The 26,287-nt window shown below is 42.8% G+C and overlaps 1 protein-coding gene across 1 annotated transcript in view; it reads right to left on the bottom strand.

Annotated features, from left to right (window-relative positions):
- Window positions 1-26,287, bottom strand: part of Wdfy2 (WD repeat and FYVE domain containing 2) — a 136,198-nt gene that overhangs the window by 8,969 nt on the left and 100,942 nt on the right. The window contains exons 6-8 of the mRNA XM_075948972.1: window positions 14,215-14,327; window positions 3,920-4,046; window positions 871-976 (exon numbers count right to left, since the gene is read on the bottom strand). Of these exons, the coding sequence (XP_075805087.1) occupies window positions 871-976; window positions 3,920-4,046; window positions 14,215-14,327 (346 nt within the window). The remainder of the gene's footprint in view (window positions 1-870; window positions 977-3,919; window positions 4,047-14,214; window positions 14,328-26,287) is intronic.

Raw genomic sequence — 26,287 nt, 5'->3', positions numbered from 1 at the left:
GCTCAAAGCTGGCTCCCAAACGCCGGCTTTCATCTTTGGAAACAACACTGTTATGTTCCTTTGGGCTGTCCTTCCACTAAGAGGAAAGGCCACACAAAAGCCAGGCCTGTGTCAGGCCTGATTGTCCCTAACCCAAGGCAAGCCAGGACACAATCCCCAGCACTAGGGGAACCTGCTTCCCATGACCAGCACCAGCCTCAAGGATCCCCTGCCAGTGCACGGATGGGGCCAAATGGACTTTCCAAAAGCAATGTTCTACATTTCCGGGCCTCCTACCACTAAGGATCATTTTAATGAGTTACTAATAGAACTCCTGTGGATTTATGATTCCACAAGCGAAGCTGCAATCTTCCTAAGCATTTAATTACTGGCATCTGAAGGCATTACATTATGGGTTACACCAGTGCCTCCCTTGGAATGAGACTGGGGTGAGGGGATAGAAAAAAACTGAGGAGATTTTGTCTTTATAAAGCGTGCTTTTTAAATTTAATTCTCACACCCTGTAAGAAATAAATAACAAGATTGCTGGTTGTCAAAGGGAAAGTTTACCCGGAAAAATCCTAGGTCAGTAGGAAACGGTTAACTTCAAAATGTTCGTCAAGGGAATAGTCAGTAAAAATATAAATTGTTAAAATGCTTATAGATTAAAAAGCAAAGTTAATGTTAAAAGTGTCATGGTAAAATTTAAATCTGTGCCGAAGAGGACAAGGCATCATGTTTGGGGACTATTAAACTAAGGGCTCTGACTCCTCAGCATTCCCTGACTTGAGACATCATGTGTCTTATTCCGCGTTTTATCACTACAGAAGCAAGCAGGAGGGCAGCAGAGACAGCTTCCGGCCCTCTCCGAGTGCGGTGCCACTCACTTACCTCCTGCCTTTCCACATCCATGTTCCAGACAACAATGCCACCGTCACCGCCACACGAGATGAGCTGCCTTGTGTGCTGTGCATAGGAGAGGGCTCGGACTTTGTCACTGTGGAAGAAAGCAAGGGTTGAGCCAGTTCGGGAGCAAACGAGAGGTTCCACAGCAGAAAGGCCATCAGAGTCAGAACACAGATTCGACACCGAGCTCCGAGGAGCCAGGCATCTCTGCAGACTCTTCAACATGCAAGGGCCAGACCTAAAGTGAGTTTAAATGTTGCCTTAGCCTTCTCAGGCCCACGAGAAAGTACTTGGGGTCAGTTACAGACACTCAAATAATAGATGATTACTGAACTGACTATAACATCTTGCTGATTCTCCCTTGAGGGAATTTATGTGTCACAGTGGAAACCGGTGCATTTGCTGGCTCGTCTCTGAAATGCTTATACAAGGCAGTTCTCAGTTGTCTCTACCTTCCTTCCTCCTGGTTCTCTCCATGAAATATCAGCTAGCTACTTTGGTAATTATTACAATTAAAGGGTGTGGTTAAGACTGTTGGTGCATGTCAGTTGTGGCAATGCAGACTTGTAACTTCAGCACGTGGGAGGGAGAGGCGCTAGGACCAAGTCCATTGTCCCTTTACTTTTAAAACTTACTTGAGGAAGCCAGAGAATCTTAGTTTAAAGCACTGATAAAGTATTTATTGTATTTTTAGATTAAAATGAGAATAATAAAACAGATTCATTTGACATTTGCAACGAGGAATCGATTCCACTTGAACATTTATGCATATTAAGTGGAAAAATAATTTTTCAAAACAGAAAAAAATGTGATGAGAAAAATTCAATGTTTGATGTTCTTACCATTGTTCCTACTGAGAGACTTGGTCAAATACAGGTATTCTCAGCGTCCTACTTCATTAAGGCCACTCAGCATCTAGCTCAAGAAAACCCTACTATACACTTTGGAGAGAAGAATGTCCAAAGGTCCCAGGTGCGGAACCTTGGAAGGTCTGGACTGGGAAGGAGGTGGTGAGCTCTGTTTTATGGTCTCTGCAGGAAGTCCATTACAGGGTTGGCCACGTTCCTCAGCTGCAAATGCTTCTTTGAGGTACTGATTACGGCCTTTGACTCAAGTGTGAGAGGATCCTCCAAGTCAGTGGAACTGCCAAGTTGACAGTCTGTCTTCAGAACTGTTTGATTCTTTGTATTAATTTGACTAATGTCCTTGATTTTCTTTCTTCTTTCTTTCTTTCCTTCTTTCTTTCCTTCTTTCTCTTTCTTTCTTTCTTTCTTTCTTTCTTTCTTTCTTTCTTTCTTTCGAAGGGAGGGAGATAAAAGGCACTTGCACCCTAAAATGGTGTGCCTTTCATTATCTATGTTAAGGTATTTATTACTGCCTTGCTTAGATAGCCAGTGTTCCTATCTCAGCAAGGCCCAGACTCAGCAGCATGGTTGATTCTGACTTTCCACACTGAATCACTACTCAGAAAAATATACAATCTTCTAGATGATTTATGTTAAACTCTCTCAAGAGATTTCCCAGAGAGGTCCTGTGATGTGTTTACCTAACTGTATTCTTTATCACTAAAAAATTGACAGTCAAATATCGGAATAAGAACCTGAATGATCACAGAAGTGGCTAAGAAGCCAGCTGTGACATCTTATCTCTTCTGCTCCTCCCTCCAAAATCCTGAGATCCTCTCTAAGCCCTGTCTTACTACTTCCTGTCTCTCTGTCTGTCCTCACTCCTCCAAAACCTCTATGGTTAATTTTGGTCAGCTAGTGGCTAGCTCTGCCCTCTGATTCAAAGCAAACATTATTGTCAGAATGCGATCAAAATATCACACAACAGTCCTGGAAAACTATAATGATCTGGTCCTTCACCTTAAAATGCGATGCTATGTACAACTGCATTACACTTTACTACACACAACTGCACTGCAGGTGTTACTACTATTTATAGAACCAAGGTCTGGGCTGAGATGAGTAGCAGAATGCTACTGGTATGGGTGAGGCTCTACGTTAAAATCTAGCACCACAAAAGGCAAAACAAAATAGTTCCAGGCATAGTGCCTCATACTGGTAATAGCACTGAGAGGTTGAGGCAGGAGAACTGCCATGAATTTGTGGCTGGGATGGGCTACACCAAGTTCCAAGGCAATCTAGGCTATCTTGTGAGGCCCTGTGAATTCTGTAACTCTTTACAGGCTACAGATACTCTTTGTATTACTCTGTTGTTTGTCTGAAGGTCAAGTCAGACTTCCAAACAGGATGGCTTCAGTTTGAAAACACTGACATTGTGAAGAACAGCAGCTCCCTTGTCACAAACCGCTGAGTGTCATCACACTGATTAGAAAGTGTTTAAACTGTGCAGTGGACTAATCGGGATTCCCTTAGATTATGGAAACTCACTTTGTTCTGGGGACAGATGGCATCATGAACAGGCACCACCAAACCAGGATCCAGCAGAACAAGAATTACAGCTCACTCAGAACAAAATGACCACAAATTGGGGATGTGTTGTCTAGAATCCCATTGATGTTTTAATGTTCTATTTTCTGGATATATAATGATGTCTTTCCTCTTCTGTTAAGCCATGTCTAACTTACAATCTAGTAAATTCTACTTTTATAATCTAAAACAAAACATTTAAAACCAGTCAAACTTACACTATCCACAACTGTTATCAAAGCTGTTAAGACTTCCCTTAATTTTCAGGATAATACAGCTATTCAATGGGTTCTACAACAATCAATCTACAGGGAATGGGGAGATGGATCAATCCAGAAAGTATTTACCACACAAACATGAGGACCTGAGTTCAGGTCCCAGCACCCACATAAAAAGCTAAGTATGCTTCCTAGTGCTGTGGAAGCAGAGACAGGAGGATCCCCAGGACTCTGGCCAGTCAGCCTAGCTGAGTTCTAGGTTCACAAGTGAGAGACCTTGTCTTAAGAAAGTAAGCTAAAGTTGAGCAGGGGTGGTGCCTTTGCAGCGCCTAGTCAGGAGCCTGCTGTGAAAGACTCCACGGGAACAGCAGCCCACAGCCTTACTTGTGTCCTTGGAGCTCGATGGCTGTCCCTTTTCTCCCGCCGATGTCCCACATGATGACGGAGTGATCGGAACTGCCTGAGAATAGCACACGCTGGACCGGGTCCCAGCAGAGTGCTGTCACCCCTCCTGAGAGAACAGACACAGCCAGGTGTTAGTCGCAGAACAATATCCTTGCCACAAAATGGGATCTTGAAGGGATCAGGACCCACACAGTCTCTGACTCAAGTATTTGTTAAATGAGTGGGTACGTAAGCCCCAGAAAAGAAAAACTGCTCCCAAAATAAAAAACTCAGTCTTTAAGCAGCCACATCCATTGTAATATATCATAAAATCAACTACTATAAACACAGAAGGCAATCCACTGGTGTAATTCTAAGGGAAATATCACATTATTTGGAAGTATTAACTGTTTCTTAGCTATTACCTGCTCCTCACCCTGACAATAATAAATGAAAAGAAAATGAGAATTAAAATGCTAAATTAGATCTCTTCCTTTCTTGACACATAACAACTGTACATGCTTGTGGGGTTCAATGTGACGTTTTAATTTAGTTATACATCAACTAACAAGCAAACCAAAGGAGTAATTAGCATATTCAACTCACCAAACATTCCTAAGTGGGAGTATTCAAAATCCTTCCCAGCTATTTTGAGAGATACAATACCATTCTCCTAGTAACAGCTACCTGCTGTGCATCAGAGTTTACTCTTTTAACTGCAATCTGGTACACACTGACCAACTGGGGACCACCAACCTAGCCACTACTTCTATGAGGCCAACTCCCTAAAATCCCACGGGAGATCATGTGGTACTTATTTCTGTGTCTAGCTTACTTCATTTAACATAATGTCCTCTAGTCCATCCAACATGGTTGAGAAATTACATCTATTTTTATGGCATGACAGTATTCCGTCATATGTGTAGACATATAACATTTCCTTTATAATTCCATTCATAATGCATTAAGCTGTCTGTTCCCATTCCTCAGTTATGCGAGGAATTCTACAATAATGGAAGCAGCTATATCTGGTACACCGACTCCATTTTCTTTGAATATGACCTTAGTACCTGGATCATGTGGGATTTTATTTTTTGTTCATTTGTTTTGAGACAGGGTGTTACTGCATAGCCTAGCCTGGCCTCAATCTTTTGATGATCCCTCTGGTGTTGTCTCCTGAGTTCTAGGATTATAGGCATGTATCACCATGCCTGGATGTAAGTTTAGTTTTTAATTGTCTGAAGACCCTCCATCACACTTTCTATAAAGGCTGAAATAATTTACAGTTCTCCCACCAGTGTGCAGTACCATGTCCCACAGCTTTGCTCCACGTGCTACCGTGTATCAATACCGTTTGTCCTAGCTAGGGCTTCTGCTGCTGCGATACAACATCAGGACCATGACCTGCAGCAACGTGGGAAGGGAGCGATTCTATCATCTTCCACTCTGTCCTCAGTCCGTCCCTGAGGGAAGTCAGGACAGGAACTCAAGCAGAGCAGGGACCTGGAAGCAGACCCTAAAGTGGAGACCTTGGAGAAGTGCTGCTTAGAGCATACAAGGCTGCCAGCTCAGGGCAGCATTGCCCACAGTGAGCTGGGACCTCCCACATTAATCATCAGTCAAGAAAAGGCACCACTGGCTTGCCCACAGGCCAGTCTGGTGTGGGCATTTGCGCAGCTTCTCTTTCAGAATGACTCAGGCTTTTGTGAGGCTGACAGGAAACTAGGCAGCCTGTCACTGTACCTGCTGAGAGAGGCTTGATTTCTCTGACGAGTGATACTGAGCATTTCCCTTATAACTGCTGGCTATTTGTATGTGTTTATTTGAGAATGCTGTGATGTGCTTTTATATTTGGGTATTATATAAGGACAATATTAGAGGAAGAAATTGTTTCTTTGGGAACTTGAGTTTACAATTCCTTTATAAACCAATTATACCTTAAGTGTTAGTATCCTTGTCCTACTTAGCTTTAATTGTCAACTTGACACAGTCTAGAGTCACCTGAGAGGCGATGCCTCAACTGAAGACTGTCTAGATTGAACTGGCCTGTGGGTATGCCTGTGGAGGAGTCTCTTGCTTGTTTATGCAGGGTACCCAGCCCATGGTGGGGGACAGCATCTCTAGGCAGGTGGTTCTGAGACATACACAACAGCTGTGGGCAAGCCAGCAAGCAGCATTACTTCAGTTTGGCTTTAGATTCGTGCCTGGGTTCTTGCTCTGACTTCCCCCAGTGATGGACTGTGGTCTGGAAGCCTAAGTCCAACACTTTCCTCTCTGAAGTCAGGATGCTGTATCTCAGCAACAAAAAGGGAAGCAGACCAACACTCACTGTGACAGGAGGAAGGTGGTACCCTACGACTACTCAGTACCTCCTGGATGAGAACTGACTGGATCAATCAGATGGACCAAGACAGTGGTTCTCAATCTGTAGATCAACAACCTTTTCACAGGGATTGCCAAAGACCACCAGAAAACAGATATTTACCTTTCACAACAGTAGTCATAACAGTAACAAAATTACAGTATGAAGTAGTAACAAAACAATTTTATGGTTAGGGTCACCACAAGATGAGGAACTGTATTAAAGGGTCGCAGCGTTAGGAAGGTTGAGAACCACTGGCCTAAGCCGCAGGTGCTGTAGTGTATGTCTACACAATACAACGACAGTTTCTTCTCCAGCAATCCCCTCCAATTCTTTGAATACTGAGAATAGAAACAAATTTTCTATATAAAATGAACACATAGCCAACAAATACCAAGGAATGTCAAAGATGCTCATTTTATAAAAATATTATTGAAAAAAATTCTAAGAATATTAAGTAGCTTATATTTATTGGAACCTGACATTTTAAAAATGATCTGGAGGCTCTTAGGGAAGTGTCTCTCCTAACTGTGGCAGCAGAGTCCTTTAGGAACACGTGGGCCCCTTGCTCCCTCCCACTGCTATGGATTCAGTCAGCCTCTTCCTCTCCCTGCTCTGGATTCTGCCTGCATACACTCCTCCTCACAACAAGCCTCACGTCCCCTAGCAACATGTGGGTAACCAGACCCTCACCCTCACCCACTCCACTTTCCCCCAACAGCAGCCAAGCACAGTGCCAGGGCAGAATGTGGGGCAGATGAATGAAACCCCACGTCCTTAGAGGCGACCCCACTGCCCTCATTACTCACAGATGTCTTCCCCCAGAGTGGCTATCACTTCACAGACAAGAGGCCCTGGGAGCTGTGGCTTCTTTACTGGTGTCTCTGCCGGGTTTGCGGCAGACATTCCGTCTGCATAGGCAGACGAGCTAGTGCTGACGGATGAGGAATAGGAATGAATGCTCTCAGCCTTCCCCCTGGCAGATGACGCAGGGCCGAAACACCTCTTTCCTGGGTAAGCAGTGTGGCCGATGAGATGCTCGGAAATGCGAAGTGGCCTGCTTCACCAGTGAAGCCATTTGCTACCCACTCAGGGACACAGATAAAGCAAGGTGACAGACGTGACTTCTTCTATAAACTGTACAACGGGTAGCTTGGCTTTTTAAAGCACCACATCAGATTTCAACAACTGTGGGCACTGTGAGAAAGAATGGTAGGAAAAGATCCACCAACTCAGAGACTCGGTGGATGATGGGCTCTGTTATCAAATTAGGTCACTACAGAAATACTTCCCTGAACTATTGTATACTTAAAAATGGACAAAAAAGGCCAGGGATGCCATCAGTGAAAGAGCAGTCTAGCATGCAAAAAACAAAAAGCTACCAGAAGAGTTGAAATGGTAAAATCTGTGTTACAGATATTTTATGAATGTAATTGTTACAGGTGGCGTAAAATCCTAGAACATATATACATACTGGGTTATTTTTACTTATTGGATTTTCCTCAACAATATAACTGAATATTATAAATTTACAGATATAAGCATTTCAATAAAAACTAGTCACAATTCTTTGACTATTTTTCAACTTCTAAAATTTATGTGTTTGAGAATTTTTGTGAATTTTCATGTGGGTGCCTGTGAAGGCCCCAAGGGGGAGTCAGATTCCCTGAGGTGGGGTTACATGTGGTTGTGGGCCTCCTAACGGGGTGCTGGGAACCAACTCCAGTCCTCTACAAGAGCAGCACGCACTCCTAACTGCTGGGTAGACATCTCTCTGGCCTCTCTTTACTATTGTTTTTTAAACAGCAAGAACTTGGTTGTTCGTACTGGCCTCTAACTCTGGCTAGGTGAGTCCCCTGTCTTAGCTTCCCAGGTAGCTGTGTAACTCCATCCGTTTGCTCTACATTTTTTATTGTTACATAAACAAGAGTGTCAAATGTGAAACTGGGTCAGAGTCTAAATGTTTTTAGAAATTTAATACCTACTACCAAAATGTTTATGAACTATTTTTTCAAATGATTAATTTTTTGAGGCATGTAAAAAAGCCTTGCAAAAGTGAACTCAAGAGATAGAAACTGCTGGGTCTGCCTTTGCCAAAGTGTGACGAGTAACTTTCTCAGAGTCTGGCATCACACCCTCAACAGTAAGTTAGGCAGGCTAATAATTGGCTAGCAGAGGGCCTGAGCCAGTGCTCAGACCACTGTAGTCACTACCTTTTGCTCTAGGATGAAGGGGTGAGGATTTGTGAGCTCCCCCTGTAAGCTCTCCCCACTCTCTATTTCTCCTGCATAACTTACTGATTCATTCTACGTGTGTGGGTGTTTGTCTGCATATATACCATGTGCATGCCTGGTGCCTGCAAAGGCCAGAAGAGGGTGCTGGATCCCCTGCAAGTGGAGTTACAGATGGCTGTGAGCTGCCAAATGGGTGCTGGGAATTGAACCTGGTTCCCTGAGAGAGCAGCCAGTGCTCTCAACTGCTGAGCCATCTCCCACAGGAGGCACTGCGGCTTCACAGCACTTCTGCCCACACAACGTCTTGATTAATTTCCTGCAATCATTGATCTGCTGTGTTTGCAGGCTAGACTGCAGGTGAGTGGAGGTAAGGGTTACATTTGTTTTACTGACCCTCTACACACACATACACTGACACCATCCACACAGAGAACAAGTCAATGCTGATCAACTCAGTGCAGTCTCTACACTGAGTGAAACCTCAGAGAAAGATCTAGGTGCAAGTGTCCATTTAACACAAGTTAAAATTCTCATTGTGACCATTTGAAGATGCCTATCTGCACAGGACTTTCTTGGTTTTCTCAGCTGCTTTTGAAATAGCCACAATATTTCTTTTGGTTCTCCTAAACAGTAAATAAGGCTGTGTTTAATTGCTTGTGAATCAGAAGGCTTTGGCAGATTCTATTCAAACCCTCTTATTTTTCATATGTTTATGTTAATTAAAACAGTTCTTGGGCTGGGCATGGTGGCTCACTCTAGTAATTCAAGTAAGGTTGAGGCAGACTTGGGAGGTTGAAGCAGGAGGAGTTTGAGACCAGCCTGAGTTACACAGCAAGATCTTACCATACAAAACAAAAACCATAAAAATAAAGAAGATATTACTGATGCTATTAACTTACAGTGGTCAAAATAGTTTCCCTGATTTGCTCAGCTCAATTTAGAGCTTGTAAAAGGAAACCAACAGAGGAAGCAAAGAACACAAAATTAGTTTCCTAAATCTTCACTGATTGGAAACTGCAGTTGTTGGGATGGTTCCATTGCTACTCCACATTTCTGTATGACTCTCTACACTGTAAGAGACAGTGATGGGGCGAATGGCCATGGCTCCCTACGATAGAGAACAGTGAGACCAATGGCCATGAATCCCCAAGAATGAGAACAATCAGACCAATGGCCACGGCTCCCCAAGAAAGAAAAGAAAATGATGGGGAGAACGATCATGGCTCCATCCACAAACACTGAAGATCTCTGTGTGAGTCAGGTCTCAATTGATGAGACACCTCCCTTCTCTAATGGATCTGGCTTTGGCCTTTGTTTGGCCCTTAATAAAAACCCCTTTCTAGAAGTTGGAACTACAAGGCATAGACGAGGCCTCCTACATAGAATACTGCGAACTGTGCCTCCAATGTAGCTGAGCAAGCCGTGCTGCAGCCAATTGGTGCAGCTCCTCTCTGCCAGAAGTTAAAGCATCTCCATTACCTCATGTGAGCTAGCAACCTTCCTGAGCCATGCCATCTGCCTCAGAGGTACTTCACGATAAAAATGAGAGAATGCGTTAAACTATGGGAAAGATGAAGACCCGACACCTAAGTAACCGTTTATATTGCAGCAGGCATGCGGAAAACACAAGACAGAGTCATACCAGTCAACAACGCAGAGGGCAGAAACACCTTTGCAGTAACAATGACCTACGTACCCCTTAAATAACAACCTAAAGTGGGAGCTTTCGAATTTCTATCAACAAACAGGCAGATGGAAAAGTTTCTATCCAGCCATGCTAAACTCTGTCCCGCCAGCATCTCATGCCCATCTGCTTTTCCTTTCGCTGGGCAGTCTCCCCGTCCCGCTCCCCCCTCCCCCACACACCTGCAAACTCTCCTTGCGCCTTTTCTCCCTCCTATTCTCCTATTCTGTCTCTCACTGGTCCAGCAGGAACCGGCATAACTGGCTGGATCCAGGAGGCAGCTGTTTCAGTCCCAGCCCGCGTTGCCCATGTGGCACTAAGTGATTTTCCTGTCTACTTCATTCATGAAACCATGTGTGAATGGTGTGGTCACACGGACGTGATTCTGTTTTAAATGTATGTTCTACACATCTTCTATGTCCCTCTTATTATTTGTATCTGTTTAAAATTACCATTGCGGCTCTGAAAATGTGGGTTTCTCTGTGTAATATGTGACCTCCGCCACCTAGACTAAGGACAAGGAGGGCAGGTTGGACAATCTCACCGCCATCTTGACTAAGGGCAGGGCAGGTAACCAAGTCGCCATCTTTACTGAGGTATCCCTTGCCTCGTCTCACCGTTTACGTAAGTTTTTGTCTCTAAATTCCTCCTCTTACTGACTCTGTTACATGTGTGTTTTACACAGTGGTATGCTTTTGGCAGGGTCCACCAGAGCATCCACTTCACCTAACTCCTGTTAATGTGTGTGTGTGTGTGTGTGTGTGTGTGTGTGTGCATGCATGTGACTTCTGAGTTAACTTTATGTGTGAACATAAGTTAGCTTTAACTCTGTGTATATATGTTTATGAAACTTAAATTCAACTGTGTATGTTTTTACCTGTACTATCATGAATGATAAGTCTTCAACTTCCTACATTGTACCCTGAACCTATCCACTCCTCCCCTTGCTCCCTATCAGCACCCCATTTTAAGAGACAGTTTCTGGAGTTAGGGAGATGGCTTTGCAGTTAGTAGTGCATCCTGTTTTTACAGAAGATCAGAATGTTACAACTCTAGCTCCAGGGGATCGGATGCCTGTTTCTTGGCTTCATATTCATTAATGGTTTCTCAAGGGGATGCCAAAGTAAGTCAGGGGCGGTGTGTGTGTGTGTGTGTGTGTGTGTGTGTGTGTGTGTGTGTGTGTGTGGATCTGAAGGGACTGTGGCTTTTGTTCTAGCCTCTCCTTCAGGCACAGGCACAGCCTTGGAGGGGTGAGCAGCTGCGTCAGTGCTCTGAGCGTGGACTCTTGGGTCTCTGCGTCTCTCCGCTCATCTAGCATTCTCCTGGACGTCCTGGACGACCTCTTGCTCTCCCCAAAGAATTCAACACTCACACATTCCCTAGGATTTCAGGTCAAGCAACAGCTTCCCTGAATGCCCCCTCCTTCCAAGTTAGCTACTTGTGCTCATGCTCTACTTCAGAAGTCCCTGGGGCTTCTTTTCCGGGCCTCTTGTCACCAGGCACCATTACAGCAGAGCTTGGCTCTCACTGGGTTCTGAGGAATCTGAGGACAACAGCTGTGCTTTTCTTTCTGACTGAGAATCCACTGAGACCAGAACCTGGAGCAAAGGCTCAGGAGAAGAGGATTCTGAGAACGGCCAGAGGCAGAAGGCAGAGGAGAAAAGCTAGGTCACAGGTGTGAAAGGAGAGCAGCAACTGCAGGGAGGGACAGCCACCACAGATGATGCTGCATAACAAGGTCTTCAACACATCCCAGAAGACCCTGGGTCACCTCAGGGAGAGCAAGTCAAATGAGATGACAGAGGCAAACCAGATGTTTGCCTCTAGGCTGGAAGGTAAATAGAAGGTGAGGCTGTGGACCCTGGAGCCACCAGGGGAATGGCAGTCTTCTAAGAACTAGCTGCTACAGTCTGCAGGAAAACAAGCCCTTTCCAAATGGAGAAGAAAAAAAAAACCCTCAAAAACAACAAAAAAGGATGAATCTCAGTAGCAGAGTGAAAATCATCCAATTGCAAATGGAAAAGTACTTAAAGATCCCACTTTTGTGACATACTAGGAGAAATCACAGAAAGAACTGAGGGTGATGGGGGAGGGGCTGCCATCTAAGAGTAGAGGCGGCAGCTTCACAAGATGAAGTTCTGTGACGGAAATGGTGATGGTAGCACACTAACAGCAATGTACTTAATTCCACCAAACAAGACGGTTAAAACTGCAAATTCTATGTTCTGTAAGTCTTGGAATTTTTTTTAATACTTTTTAAAAAATTATTTATTTATTTATTATGTATACAATAGTCTGTCTGTGTGTATGCCTGAAGGCCAGAAGAGGGCGCCAGACCCCATTACAGATAGTTGTGAGCCACCATGTGGTTGCTGGGAATTGAACTCAGGACCTTTGGAAGAGCAGGCAGTGCTCTTAACCACTGAGCCAACTCTCCAGCCCAAGTCTTGGAATTTAAGAACAGAATTAGAAGAGTAATAGGAACAGCTACAGGAGGATATGGGATTGAGAGGGTTCGGTTTGTTTCTTGAACAGAGAAGCAAGAAATTTAAGTGTAGTAATAAAAGAAGAGGAGCTGTTGCCCAAGGTGAGTTTATTTTGCTGTAAGGATCCTAAGAATTAGCCTGGGTCTGCGGGAAGGCTGGCTCCCATACAGAAGTGAGAAGAGGCAAAAGTCTGTTTAGGTATGCTACAGAGTATGGAATCGGTAAGAAATAAACCATTTAAAAGCTATGACAGCTTTTGAAGGAGGTGGCTGGAGGATAGGAAAAAGAAAAGGTGGTTATGAGGCTGGCATGGGGAGTGTACTGAGCACAGCAGAGGGAAAGCAGGCCAGCCTGAGACCTGGCTAGGAAATCACGCCCTTGCAATGGTGTCAATGGCCTAAATCTCAAGAGTGACCTGAAGATGGGGCTCTTGGTTCGCACAAGCAACGAATGTAGATTATTCTGATTATCAAGATTACCAAGGAGGGATGCTATTAACTGAAGACACAGGCACTGGGAAGCATGTGGCAAAGGAAGGAGGTCCTGGAGCCTAGACATACAGGTCAGATCTATGGAGCTGGAGCTACAGGCAGTTGGGAGACACCCCATGTGGGAGCTGGGAATTGAATTCGGGTCCTTTGAAAGAGCAGCAAGCACTGTAAACTGCTGAGCCATCTCTCTGGCCCTCTTACCAACCCGCCTCTGCAAATCCCTTATGACTAAATGGGCATCATTTAAATAACACCCTTTCCCATCTACTTTTATTTATCTATGACATCCAGATGGAGTATTATCTCTATACTAGAGCATGGGTTAGTTATTTACGAAAAAGAAACACACACATACACACGTGCACGTGCGTGCACACACACACACCAAAGCCCACTAACAACCATAAAACCAGGCAGTGGCACATTTCCTCAAAATGAATATTTTCTGGAGCCAATGACATTCCAAAAATAAAATAAAATGCCAGTATTCATTACTGTCATCGATTCCAGTCTTCCCAGGGCTATGAATGATTATTGTTTATCTTGCAGAGATGATCCTGAGCACACTAGTGATGTAAGGGAGGACCTTGTTATAAATTCAAGGACCCAACAGGAAAGATGAATCTGTACTCTCTTATGTAGTCTCGCTTCTTCCCTTTTCCTCTGTCAGGATGTGGGAATCTTCTTGCACACTGTCTTCTTACTTCAAGCACGACAAGGACAAGTGTCCTGCTAGGCTCCTGGGTTTTGAACCATGGTCACATGTCTCAAGCACCCCTTCAACACATGCCAGCACTGACTTTCTCCACAGCAACACAAAAGCCAGCTCTTAACATTATTAAGAGAGAGTGGTTTCTCTTCCATTTGAAGGATGGAGAGAATGGTTCGGTGTTATCTCTTACTGAGCCATTTTACAATCAGCTAAGCACACCTGTATCCTCTGTGGTTTTACCCAAGCCCAGGTTGTTCTCTGCCACCTTCAAACATGGGAGCACCAGAATAAGCTGCAGGTGATGAGAGCCTTTGCTCAGATCTTACCTGTGTGCCCTCTGAAGGACGTTAGCAGTGTGCAGTTTTCTTGTTCCAGTTTGAGGATGGTGACTTGGCCCGAGTGATCACCAATAAACACATGACGGGTTTCAACATCAAATCTATCATGTAATCGTTAAGGACTGTAAAGTGGGGATTTATGAGAGTAAGAAACAAAACGTCTAGAGCAGTTTAACAAGGAATGTTCACGGCCATACTAGCAGAACTTGAAGAGAGGACCTGGGAGACGTGAAAGGGGACTTAAGAAAATGAAGGACATACAATATTACTAGATAGTCAGACACAACATGACTGACCTGTCACTTATCATATTAATTTACACATCTAATATAACCACAATAAAAATATCAACATGTTTTCTGGATTACGATATGTTCTTTCCAAATTCCACACAGAAAAATAAATAGAAGGAAGAAGATACAATAATACTTTGAAAATCAAAGCAGCATGTAATAGGAGGCCATGTCTATCAGATATTAAAATATGCTATAAAGTTTGTTGTTGTTTTAGAGAGGGATGGTAAAATATGTTCTAATGAAAACACCTTCTCAGCACGTTTAAGTTTCAAGGCCTTCGTGTTCTAACCTGCAGCTGCTGTAAGGTCAGGGCTGCCTCCTGCTCTTCAGGCATTAGGAGCTGATAGCTGCCAACTCCTCCGTGCTGGGCACCCGGTGGGAGCTCTCCGCTGAGGTCCTTGTGGCAGCTGACCAGTCACTGCTCGGCCATCTTCAATTATGCATCCCTAAAGGGAGTCTGGAGTGGGGCTTACACTTTTTCTGATTCGAGCGCGTATATTTGGGCAAGGTGAACCCTCACCATATTTTTCAAGATCTGCAAATGAAAGTGAAACACTTCATCTGGATTTTTTTATTGTTGTTCTGATTTTTTAAATTTGTCCTTATTATTTTTTCATATAATATATTTTGGTCAGTCTTTGCCTTTATTGCTGTGGTAAATCAGTGAGGAATGTACAGATGAGATTCTATGACCTGATCACAGTATGTTGTCTGCCTGGGAGAGCTGCTGACCTACTGAGTGCAAAATCCCCGCCTTTTTAGTTTGGTGATTGCTCTCTTTAGAGGAAGAGTCCGCTAAATGTCTGGCCTACAATCAGATACTGAAGACAACACAGAAACCCAGGATTCATCCATTTTACTTTGTTTTCAATTTGGAGGATTTTTATCTTCTAATTTTATGTATTTTTATTATTTTAGCATGTGTATGTACACACACATACACACACACACACACACACACACACGCACCTGTGGAGGCCAGAGAAGTCATCAGGTCAGTAGGAGCTGTAGCTTCTAGCATCGGTGAGCCCTCCCCTTGGCAGCTCGTGCTGAGATCTGAACTCCAACCACAGAAAAAATGGCAAGCTCTCTTAACTCATGAACCATTTCTCCAGAACTGCAGACTCCAGAAAGCAGTGATTTGACATAAGCCCTACCATTTGTGTGGTCCCAACAGAGCAGGCCACTCTTACTGGTTACTGATGGGAATTCCTAACAGCCCAAGTCCCCGAGACACTTGTTTAGCAGAGATACAGAGACAGCACAACAAACTGAAGCAAAGATAAACCCTTTCTGCCCATGTCGCTCTGTCAGTCTTACCACAGCAACAGGAGACGAATCTAATACAGCCAGTGAGCTCCCGCCACAGAAACACAGTGCCTCTGGTGTTGCAGAATACTGAAGGAATTTTAGGGCAATCACATTCCTCTGTAGGACAACATGATGGTGGACACATTTATTCAGATCCATACACCACACAATGCGCAACAGCCAAAGTGAACCCTGAAGAAAGCTAGGGATTCTGGGTGAGAATGACGTATTACCTTAGTTATTTGTCTCATCCCATTTTGTTTTTTGATTTTTGTTTTTTTGAGACAGGGTTTCTCTGTGTAGCTTTGGAGCCTGTCCTGGAACTCACTCTGTAGACCAGGCTGGTCTCAAACTCACAGAGATCCGCCTGCCTCTGCCTCCTGAGTGCTGGGATTAAAGGCATGCACCATTATGCCGGGAGTCTCATCTCACTTGTAACAAAATATCTGACCAAAGCAATTTATTTATTTTTTTTTAGGTTTTACAGTTTTGTTTATTTTTCAGAATTTCCACATCCCCAGATATGTTATGCTCTACTTGATATGAGAAATATATAGAACTTTTTATACTTTAACATTTTAAAAATTTCATGTACATTTTATTTTTAAAGTATCATAATTGAATCTTTTTTAAAACATACTCTCATCCTTTACTGTAATATATGAATATTGAATTTGGAAATCTGCACACATCTATTAGCTGTACATGTGTTGAGAATTGGTATTATATTCAGAGTCATGTGACCTGTAAATGCCAGTTGTTCTTTATTTACAGCCTGGATTTTGTTTTTCAGTTCATTTCAGCTACTGTAAAGCAACTCAGAACAGGATAGAGATTGAAAGAGTGAGGGGTACCCTGGCTTGTTCCCCAGCATAGATGCAAATGCAAGGTAGCTTTCATCATGTTGGCTCAAAGGTGCCACATTTAAAAGAATGGAGTGAACCCGTTAGCTGTTTGCAGATTGTTTTTATCCTTGGTTTTGATTTTTGTCAGTTAGTAACTTGCTCCAGAAATTTTTACTATTAGTGTTGATTCTATCAATTGGCAGCCTGCTGAGGGAATTGTGGAACTTTGCCCTTTGGTTTATTAATATTGTAAACTGTGTTAATAACATTTAAATGAGACTCACTTTCCTTTTCATGATAAGTCTCAGATGCTCACAAGGTAAGTCCCATTTGTCTTCATAATAACTATATTTATATGTGGTTAGATTAGATTTGCTAATATTTAGGGAGGGTTTGTATCTGTATTCATAAAGGATATCCTTTTCATCTCCAATTATAGATTTTCCAAGGAAATTAGCCATGATTATTGTCATTTCTTCAGTATTTGATAGAACTGTCCAATGAAGTCATCTTGGCATGTAATTTCAATTGGGTTAGATTTATAATTCCTGGTTCAAATTATGCACATGTTATCCTCAGATCTTGTGTTCAATTGGAGTCATTAAAAATTTCATGCTTTCTTGGGTATTTCTCAACTCCAAGCAAGTTGCCTGATTTGTTGACAAAAAAGTTAACTTTGCATTTTGTTTGATTATAACTTGTGCCTTTATTTCATTGCCAGCCTAGATAAAAACTTTTTGTTTGTTTACTTTTGTTTTTGTTTTTCAAGATGTGGTGTGTCTGTATAGCCCTGGCTACTCTGGGATTCACTCTGTAGAATAGGCTGACCACAAACACAAATGTCAGCTGCCTCCAAAGTGCTGGGGTTAAAAGTGTAAGCACCACATCCAGCTTGATAAGACATTTTTGATACTTCTGCTCCTTCCTGGACACCTTATTTTATGTTAAATAGATTTTCTTCTTTTTTTTTTTTTTTGTTTTTTTTTTTTTTGTTTTTTGTTTTTTTGTTTTTTGTTTTTCGAGACAGGGTTTCTCTGTGGTTTTGGAGCCTGTCCTGGAACTAGCTCTTGTAGACCAGGCTGGCCTCGAACTCACAGAGATCCTCCTGCCTCTGCCTCCCGAGTGCTGGGATTAAAGGCGTGCGCCACCACCGCCCGGCTATGTTAAATAGATTTTAATGTACTATTATATGTATTTTATTTTTTTATTTTTTATTAGTGTAGGATTTGTATATCTCAACATCTGTATCACAAATCCAGCTATTTTTTTTATTTTACCTTCTTAGTTGGCATATAAAATAAAAGATTTTTATATAACATTTACAAGATTCTTGGCAATGGAAAGAAAATCAGTAATCCCGTGAGCTTTAAATGACATAATATGACCTATCCTGCCTAAAACTGGGTGAATTAATACAGAGTTGTAAGCAGATTGTCACAACTGCCTATAATTCTAGAACCAGAGAATTTCATGTCCTTTTCTGACTGACGCCTATAGGCTTGTGCACACACTTGGTATATATACAATCCCATTGATAAATAAAATCTTTTAAGATAAAAATATGTTTTAAAATTATGTATATTAGTTTCAAAACCTAATTTTGAATAATTTTTTGTCTTCAATTTATTGGTTTTACTTCTTTTTTTTAATATGAACTATATTTTATTAGACTCTTGGGTTACTTGGTTTTTATATTGTGGGAGAATAATCTAAAAACAACAGACTTTTCACAAACTCTGACTGACCATACAAGAATCATACAAATAATCTTTCAGGGAGCCTCCAGCCTTCAATCCACACCTGTCCTGAGGATTTAGGTTTGTGAGTCAGAGTCTTATTGCCTTCTCCTCGTGTATCAGTAACTCTAGTCACAATGGACATGACTGGTCCCTGGGATTGCCATTACAGTGGATGGTGAAGTAGTTCTCTGTCTACTTAGAGAAGAGACAGGAAATTGTACCATGAGAGAAGTCTCTGCTATGCTTTCTTATACTCAAACTTCTGACTCTAATGATGATCTTTAATTTTCAGATATGTGTGATCTATCCAGATGTGCAATCCAGATGGTCATTTCAGATGTGCGATCCAGATGGTCATTCCGGATGTGTGATCCAGATGTGCGATCCAGATGTTCATTCCAGATGTGCAATCCAGATGTTCATTCCGGATGTGCGATACAGATGTTCATTCCGGATGTTCGATCCAGATGTGCGATCCAGATGTGTATCCAGATGTGCGATCCAGATGTTCATTCCAGATGTTCATTCCAGATGTTCATTCCAGATGTTCATCCCAGATGTTCGATCCAGATGTTCATTCGAGATGTGTGATCCAGATGTTCATTCCAGATGTGCGATCCAGATGTGCGATCCAGATGTTTGATCCAGATGTTCATTCCAGATGTTCGATCCAGATGTGCGATCCAGATGTTTGATCCAGATGTTCATTCCAGATGTTTGATCCAGATGTTCGATCCAGATGTGCGATCCAGATGTTCGATCCAGATGTTTTTTCCAGATGTTTGATCCAGATGTTCATTCCGGATGTTCGATCCAAATGTGCGATCCAGATGTGTATCCAGATGTGCGATCCAGATGTTCATTCCAGATGTTCGATCCAGATGTTCGATCCAGATGTGCAATCCAGATGTGCGATCCAGATGTGCGATCCAGATGTTCATTCCAGATGTGTGATCCAGATGTTCATTCCAGATGTGCGATCCAGATGTGCGATCCAGATGTGCGATCCAGATGTTTTTTCCAGATGTGCGATCCAGATGTTCATTCCGGATGTTCGATCCAGATGGCGATCCAGATGTGTATCCAGATGTGCGATCCAGATGTTCATTCCAGATGTTCGATCCAGATGTTCGATCCAGATGTGCAATCCAGATGTGCGATCCAGATGTTCATTCCAGATGTGTGATCCAGATGTTCATTCCAGATGTGCGATCCAGATGTGCGATCCAGATGTTTGATCCAGATGTTCATTCCAGATGTTCGATCCAGATGTGCGATCCAGATGTTTGATCCAGATGTTCATTCCAGATGTTTGATCCAGATGTTCGATCCAGATGTGCGATCCAGATGTTCGATGCAGATGTTTTTTCCAGATGTGCGATCCAGATGTTCATTCCAGATGTGCGATCCAGATGTTCATTCCAGATGTGCGATCCAGATGTGCAATCCAGATGTGCGATCCAGATGTTCATTCCAGATGTGTGATCCAGATGTTCATTCCAGATGTGCGATCCAGATGTGCGATCCAGATGTGCGATCCAGATGTTTGATCCAGATGTTCATTCCAGATGTTTGATCCAGATGTGCGATCCAGATGTTCATTCCAGATGTTTGATCCAGATGTTCGATCCAGATGTGCGATCCAGATGTTCGATGCAGATGTTTTTTCCAGATGTGCGATCCAGATGTTCATTCCAGATGTGCGATCCAGATGTTTGATCTAGATGTTTATTCCAGATGTGTAATCCGGATGTTTGATCCAGATGTTCATTCCAGATGCGTGATCCAGATGTTCATTCCAGATGTGCGATCCAGGTGTGCGATCCAGATGTTTGATCCAGATGTTCATTCCAGAAGGTGTATTCTTTCCTATTTGGGTGGAATGTTCTATAGATGTCTGTTAAGTCCATTTGATTCATTACCTCCATTAATTCTCTTATTTCTCTGTTAGGTTTCTGTCTGATTGACCTGTCCATTGGTGAGAGAGGAGTGTTGAAGTCTCCTACTGTTAGTGTGTGCGGTTTGATGGCTGCCTTGAATTTTAATAATGTTTCTTTTATGTACGTGGGTGCTTTTATATTAGGGGCATAGATATTCAGGATTGAGACTTCATCCTGATGAACTGTTCCTGTTATGAGTATAAAATGTCCCTTTCCATCTCTTCTGATTAAGTTTGAAGTCAACTTTGTTAGAAATTAGTATGGCCACACCTGCTTGTTTCTTGGGTCCATTTGCTTGATAAGCCTTTTCCCAGCCCTTTACTCTGAGTAGGTGCCTGTCTTTGTGGTTGAGGTGTGTTTCCTGTAAACAGCAGAATGTTGGATCCTGTTTTCGTATCCAATCTTTTAGCCTGTGCCTTTTTATAGGTGAGTTGAGTCCATTGACATTAAGTGATATTAATGACCAGTGGTTGTTAACTCCGGTCACTTTTTTAGTAGTAGAGTTTGTGTTTCCCTTCTTTGAGTTGTGCTGGTGAAGGGTCTCTAGATGTTTGAGTTATTGTGGCCTTTGTTGGACTCCTTGGTTTGTGATTTTCCTTCTATTACTTTCTGTAAAGCTGGATTTGTGGCTACGTATTGTTTAAATTTGTTTTTATCCTGGAAGATATTGTTTTCTCCATTTATAGTGAATGAAAGCTTGGCTGGGTATAGTAGTCTGGGCTTGTATCCATGGTCTCTTAGTTTCTGAAGTACATCTATCCAGGACCTTCTGGCTTTCATGGTTTCCATAGAGAAGTCAGGTGTAAGTCTGATAGGTTTACCCTTATAAATAACTTGACCCTTTTCCTTTGCAGCTCTTAATATTCTTTCTTTATTCTGTATGTTTTGTGTTTTGATTATTATATGGCGAGGAGATGGGGTTTTTTGATCCAGTCTATTCAGTGTTCTGTATGCTTCTTGAACCTTCAAAGGAATATCTTTCTTTAGGCTGGGAAAGTTTTCTTCTATAATTTTATTAAATATATTTTCTGGACCGTTGAGCTGTACTTCTTCTCCTTCTTCTATCCCAATTATTCTTAGGTTTGGTCTTTTTATTGTGTCCCAGATTTCCTGAATGTTTTGTGATGAGAATTTGTTGGTCTTGCTGTTTTCTTTGATCCGTGTGTTTGTTTTCTCTATGGTATCTTCAGTGTCTGACATTCTTTCTTCTATCTCTTGTAATCTGTTGTTAGTACTTGTCTCTGTAGTTCCTGTTCGTTTACCCAGATTTTCCATCTCCATCCTTCCCTCGGTTTGTGTTTTCTTCATTGCTTCCATTTCATTCTTCAAGTCTTGAACCGCTTCCCTAACCTGTTTGATAGCTTTTTCTTGTTTCTCTTGGTTTTCTTGCGTGTCTTTGAGCGATTTATTCATTTCCTCTACTTTTTTGTTTGTAATCTCTAATTGTTTATGGCAGTTTTTCACCTCCTGTTTAAGGTCCTCTATTATTTTCATATAGTTCACTTTTGAGTCGATTTCTTCTACTTCTTCTGGAGTAGGGTGTACAATTCTTCTTATTTCGGGATCCCTGGATTCTGGTGGTGTCATGTTGCCTTTCAGGTTGTTGGAGGAATTCTTTTATTTATTTATTTATTAAGGATTTCTGTCTCCCCCCCCTCATCCGCCTCCCATTTCCCTCCCCCTCCCCTGACCAAAGCAATTTAGGTAGCGTTTACTGTGACTCCCTGGTCCAGGGGATATAGTCCACAGTGGCAGGAAAGTCCAGTGTGACAGGCGCAGGAGGCAGCTGACCACACTGCCTGCGGTTAGTAGGCAGACAGCGAGGATGTGCACAGTTCACTTTCTCCTCTCCATTCAGTGTGTGTGTTTGTGTGGGGTGCTGCCCACGAAATGCCACCACTCACATTTAGGGCATGTCTTCTCATGGCAATTAACCTACCCTAGAATCCTTTGCAAGGATGGTGTTGTGTAAGCACTCTGAGATCTCAGAGCAAATCTCCCATGTTGCAGGGAAATTCCTTATGACAGAGATGCTGTAAAGGAGGTGAAACATTCCATCCTGCAGGGACGTTTAATGTTTAATGCCCTAGGAAGTGGAGATTCTGGGAGAACCTGGAAGACTGGATTCACTCAGTCCCTCCCTCCCCAGCACACAGAAGCTGTACGGACAGCAGAGAGCCACTTCCAGAGCAGCGTATGGCAACACAGTGAAAGACACAGCTGTGTCCTAGAAGACGTCCAGGGCATCTGAACTGCAGAAGAAACAGAAACTAACGAGGCCACTGAAAAGAAGCAGTGACCAGCGAGGCACCTGGAGGAGGCTCATCCCGAGCTGCCTGAGATAGCCTCCAACTGCTGAGCTGCCTGCAGGTTGTGCTGTGTGGTCCAGGCTTCCACCTTTCATGAGATGTCATCTGGCTGGAGTGGATTTTTGGTACGCAGCTATCACTGAGTAATCTCTGCTCCTGTAAATAATCCCTAGCCCAATAAAACTCACTGGTTCACCAAGATGAACTCTGGTGGCATCCTTACTTTGGTTTGTCTTTTGCCCCCTACCTGAGGTGAAAAGACAACAGCTCACATCTCCCCAGGAAGAGTGCCACATAACTCATGATTACAGCTTTGTTTCCATGGCGATTTTAAAGCCCACAAGTTGATAAAAGTTGCACGTGCCAACATAGGTTTATGAATTGTAACGCATGGGGAGAACTGGAAATCTCAGTATTTAATTGTTTTCTGTGAATCTAAAACCGCTATAAAATATCCTAGAAAATAAAAAAAAAACCTATGAAATAAGATGGGGGAAAGTCGGGAATGCAGCTCAATGGTAGTGCTTGTCTGTCATTTGTGAAAGCCTGGGTGTGGTCATCAGCAACACATACAAACACACACACACTACTATATGACTCTTACTATCCAAAGAAGGAACATATTTTATATGTCAAATATTTTAATATTTAAAAATGAAATTTATTAAGATATGTTAAATTTTATTAAAATATATTTATTAAAATATATTCTTTTAAAACCTAAACAACAACAACAACAACACAAACCCTAAGGGTTTCTAACATTACAAGAAAAAAAAACTCCTCTGAAGGATGGCAGGATAATAACTCTCTACCTAAACTAGCAGTTAAGGAAAAAGAGTTAGTCAGATGTGGTGGTATAGGCCTGTAGCCCCAAATACTCAGGAGGCTGAGGCTGGAGGATGGAGATTTGAACCAGGCTAACTATAAGATGAGTTTCAAAACAGCCTGGGCTGTGTATCAATACCTGTCTCAAACAAACACCAAAGCACAAAATGACAAAATTACAAGAATGATGAGTACCTTTCTTCTACAATAATTTCCTACAAGGGTAAATATACAGCACGAGTTAGTAAAGAAACTCAGACACTTCCAACTAGCACATGTGGGAAAAAGAGGATAGGACTAGAAAATGGCCACTTTGCACCTTCATGAGGGAAATGACTCAGCTAAAGCTTGGCCACTAAACAGAACCTTAACAGAAATGCTGGCGGGGGCTGGGAGCTAAGTCACTGATTTTCCTGGGACAAGAGGAGGGCAACAACCCCAATCTCTAAACCACTGCAGTCCCTGGAGTTGTGCTCAGATTGAATGGAAGATGACGACCCAGTTTTCGGGGCCCCTGATGGGAAGCGAGGGGTAAAACAACAGAACCATCACCATGAGGAAGGACAAAAGGCTAAACGTACACAGAATCGGGGGGGCAGGCAGATGAACAAAGTATGTGATGTCGATGGAGGGGTCAGTTTAGAATAAGGACTATCTAGAGAGCAAATTCAGAAGCTTCCAGAGACAGTGGGAACTGTTCCAGAGGAGGAATCAGAACACTTGACAATGTCTAGACGAGGCGTAGTGTCCACATCCAATTTCAAACAAATCTATTACAAAAAGTGACTTGCAAAGCAAGCACAAGCTGAGATAGAGGATTTAGAACTATGAGGGATTATTAATTTCCCGAGGTAACTCTATCTTTGTGATTATGAACAAATATTTAGTTTTAGAGGTTCATAATGAAATATATTTAGTTAAAATAACATTAGGGTCTAGAATTTGCTTCAGAATTTGTGACAAAGGGGGGCCAAAGTATCAACAGTGGACGTGAATTATGGATAAGTGTCATTAAAATATTTCTGGGGCAGTGGTGGTACTGCAAAGATACTCAGGAACAAGGGCTGGCATTGTGGCTTGAAAACAGGAGCTGTGACGATGAATTTGGTGGAACAAAATTGGACAGCTGGAAGGGGCTGTCCAATCTCTCTCTCTCTCTCTCTCTCTCTCTCTCTCTCTCTCTCTCTCTCTCACACACACACACACACACACACACACACACACACACACAGATACACACACAGACACACACACACACGGGCTTCTGATAACCAGTAACATGATTCTCTGCTTGGAAAACAGTCACAACATGAAGGTGACCTTTGGAACTAGTGGTTATAATCTTAAACAAATGTTAATATGGTAATATGGTCAAGGCAAGTTGAACTTCAATTTTTGTTTTTCATTTTCAGATAGTTTGAAAAGTTATCTTCTTGATGGCATATGTGTGTCTTTGCTCGACCTGCCTGGTTTGGCTAGAGTAAGACACAGATAAATGGAAGATGCACCATTACATGGCCTGTGGATGCTGCCGGCACCAGAACAAGCCACAGGATGCTATCAGTTCTGATGTCCAAGAGCGAAGGGGACAAGGCAGAAGTCCATGGCAGAATACCTCAGAAACAGCGGTCCCCTTCCAGGCTTCGGCTGGCTCATCTGATGCCTGAGGACGTTGCCTCTAGGTGTTGTGCTGCCCTGTCAAGGACAAGCTCCCTCTCCTTGTTAACTTTGTCTCTGGTCTTGATCACTCTCCCCCTTTACAACCCTCCACCAAGATGGGCCCTCATCTTGCCCTTCTAGTGAGAGAATAACGGCAGCACTAGCCTCTGTGCATAAACACACCCACTGCCACGCAGGCGCAAGGAGATGATGGCAAACTGCTGTATTATTGACAACTGACTAGACACTGTAAGCACAGAGATAAACCCCAAAGCAGGTCCCCTGCTCCTGCATCTGTGAATGGTGTTGATTTCCGGGTCCTGCCTCACTAGTCAGAATTGGAGGATCCACCTTTTATACCAGAGAACTTTCTTCCTTGCTGTGGGAGAAATATGACACGCACCAATTGATGCTAGGTTTGTCAGAGCCCAGCCAGCAAGAACTGAGGCTTCTCTGGTATTAGCAGGTACCCACCCCAAGCACATGGACTGACAACTTGGGAGAAAGAACATCCCACTATGGATTCAGAGTTTCATGCCTGGAACAAAGTCTGCAGGATACCACCTAGAAGACAGCTAGCTCACTGGTCCCTGGCATGGCAGCCTGTCAAGAGATATTTACAATTTAATTTATTATTATTAGTGTGTTCCACAGTGTGTATGTGGACTAAGAGGACAACTTCCAGTAGCTGGTTGTTTCCTTCCAGCATGAATTCTGGAGACTGAACTCAGTTCCAAACGTGTGCAGCAAGCACATCTACCTGCTAAGCAATCCCAATGTTCCCCAAAATATTCCTAAATGAACAGAAATCTCATGGTCTACTCTCTAAGCACCAATGGGGTATTTATAAGGTTGGGGGGGGTTCCTATTAAGGAAATAACTTGGTTTTTTTGTTGTTTTTTGTTTTTTTTTTTGGTTTTTCGAGACAGGGTTTCTCTGTGGCTTTGGAGCCTGTCCTGGAACTAGCTCTGTAGACCAGGCTGGTCTCGAACTCACAGAGATCCGCCTGCCTCTGCCTCCTGAGTGCTGGGATTAAAGGCGTGCGCCACCATCGCCCGGCTTAAGGAAATAACCTGTTTATTAAAACCAAATGTATTTTGTTGATGGTTGTAGCCCTGCGGACCACAGTCCTGA

This window comes from Microtus pennsylvanicus, chromosome 15, assembly GCF_037038515.1.
Source record: "Microtus pennsylvanicus isolate mMicPen1 chromosome 15, mMicPen1.hap1, whole genome shotgun sequence".
Taxonomy (NCBI): Eukaryota; Metazoa; Chordata; class Mammalia; order Rodentia; family Cricetidae; genus Microtus; species Microtus pennsylvanicus.
Note: the sequence above shows the minus strand (reverse complement) of the source record. Positions and strands in the feature narration are given on the sequence as shown.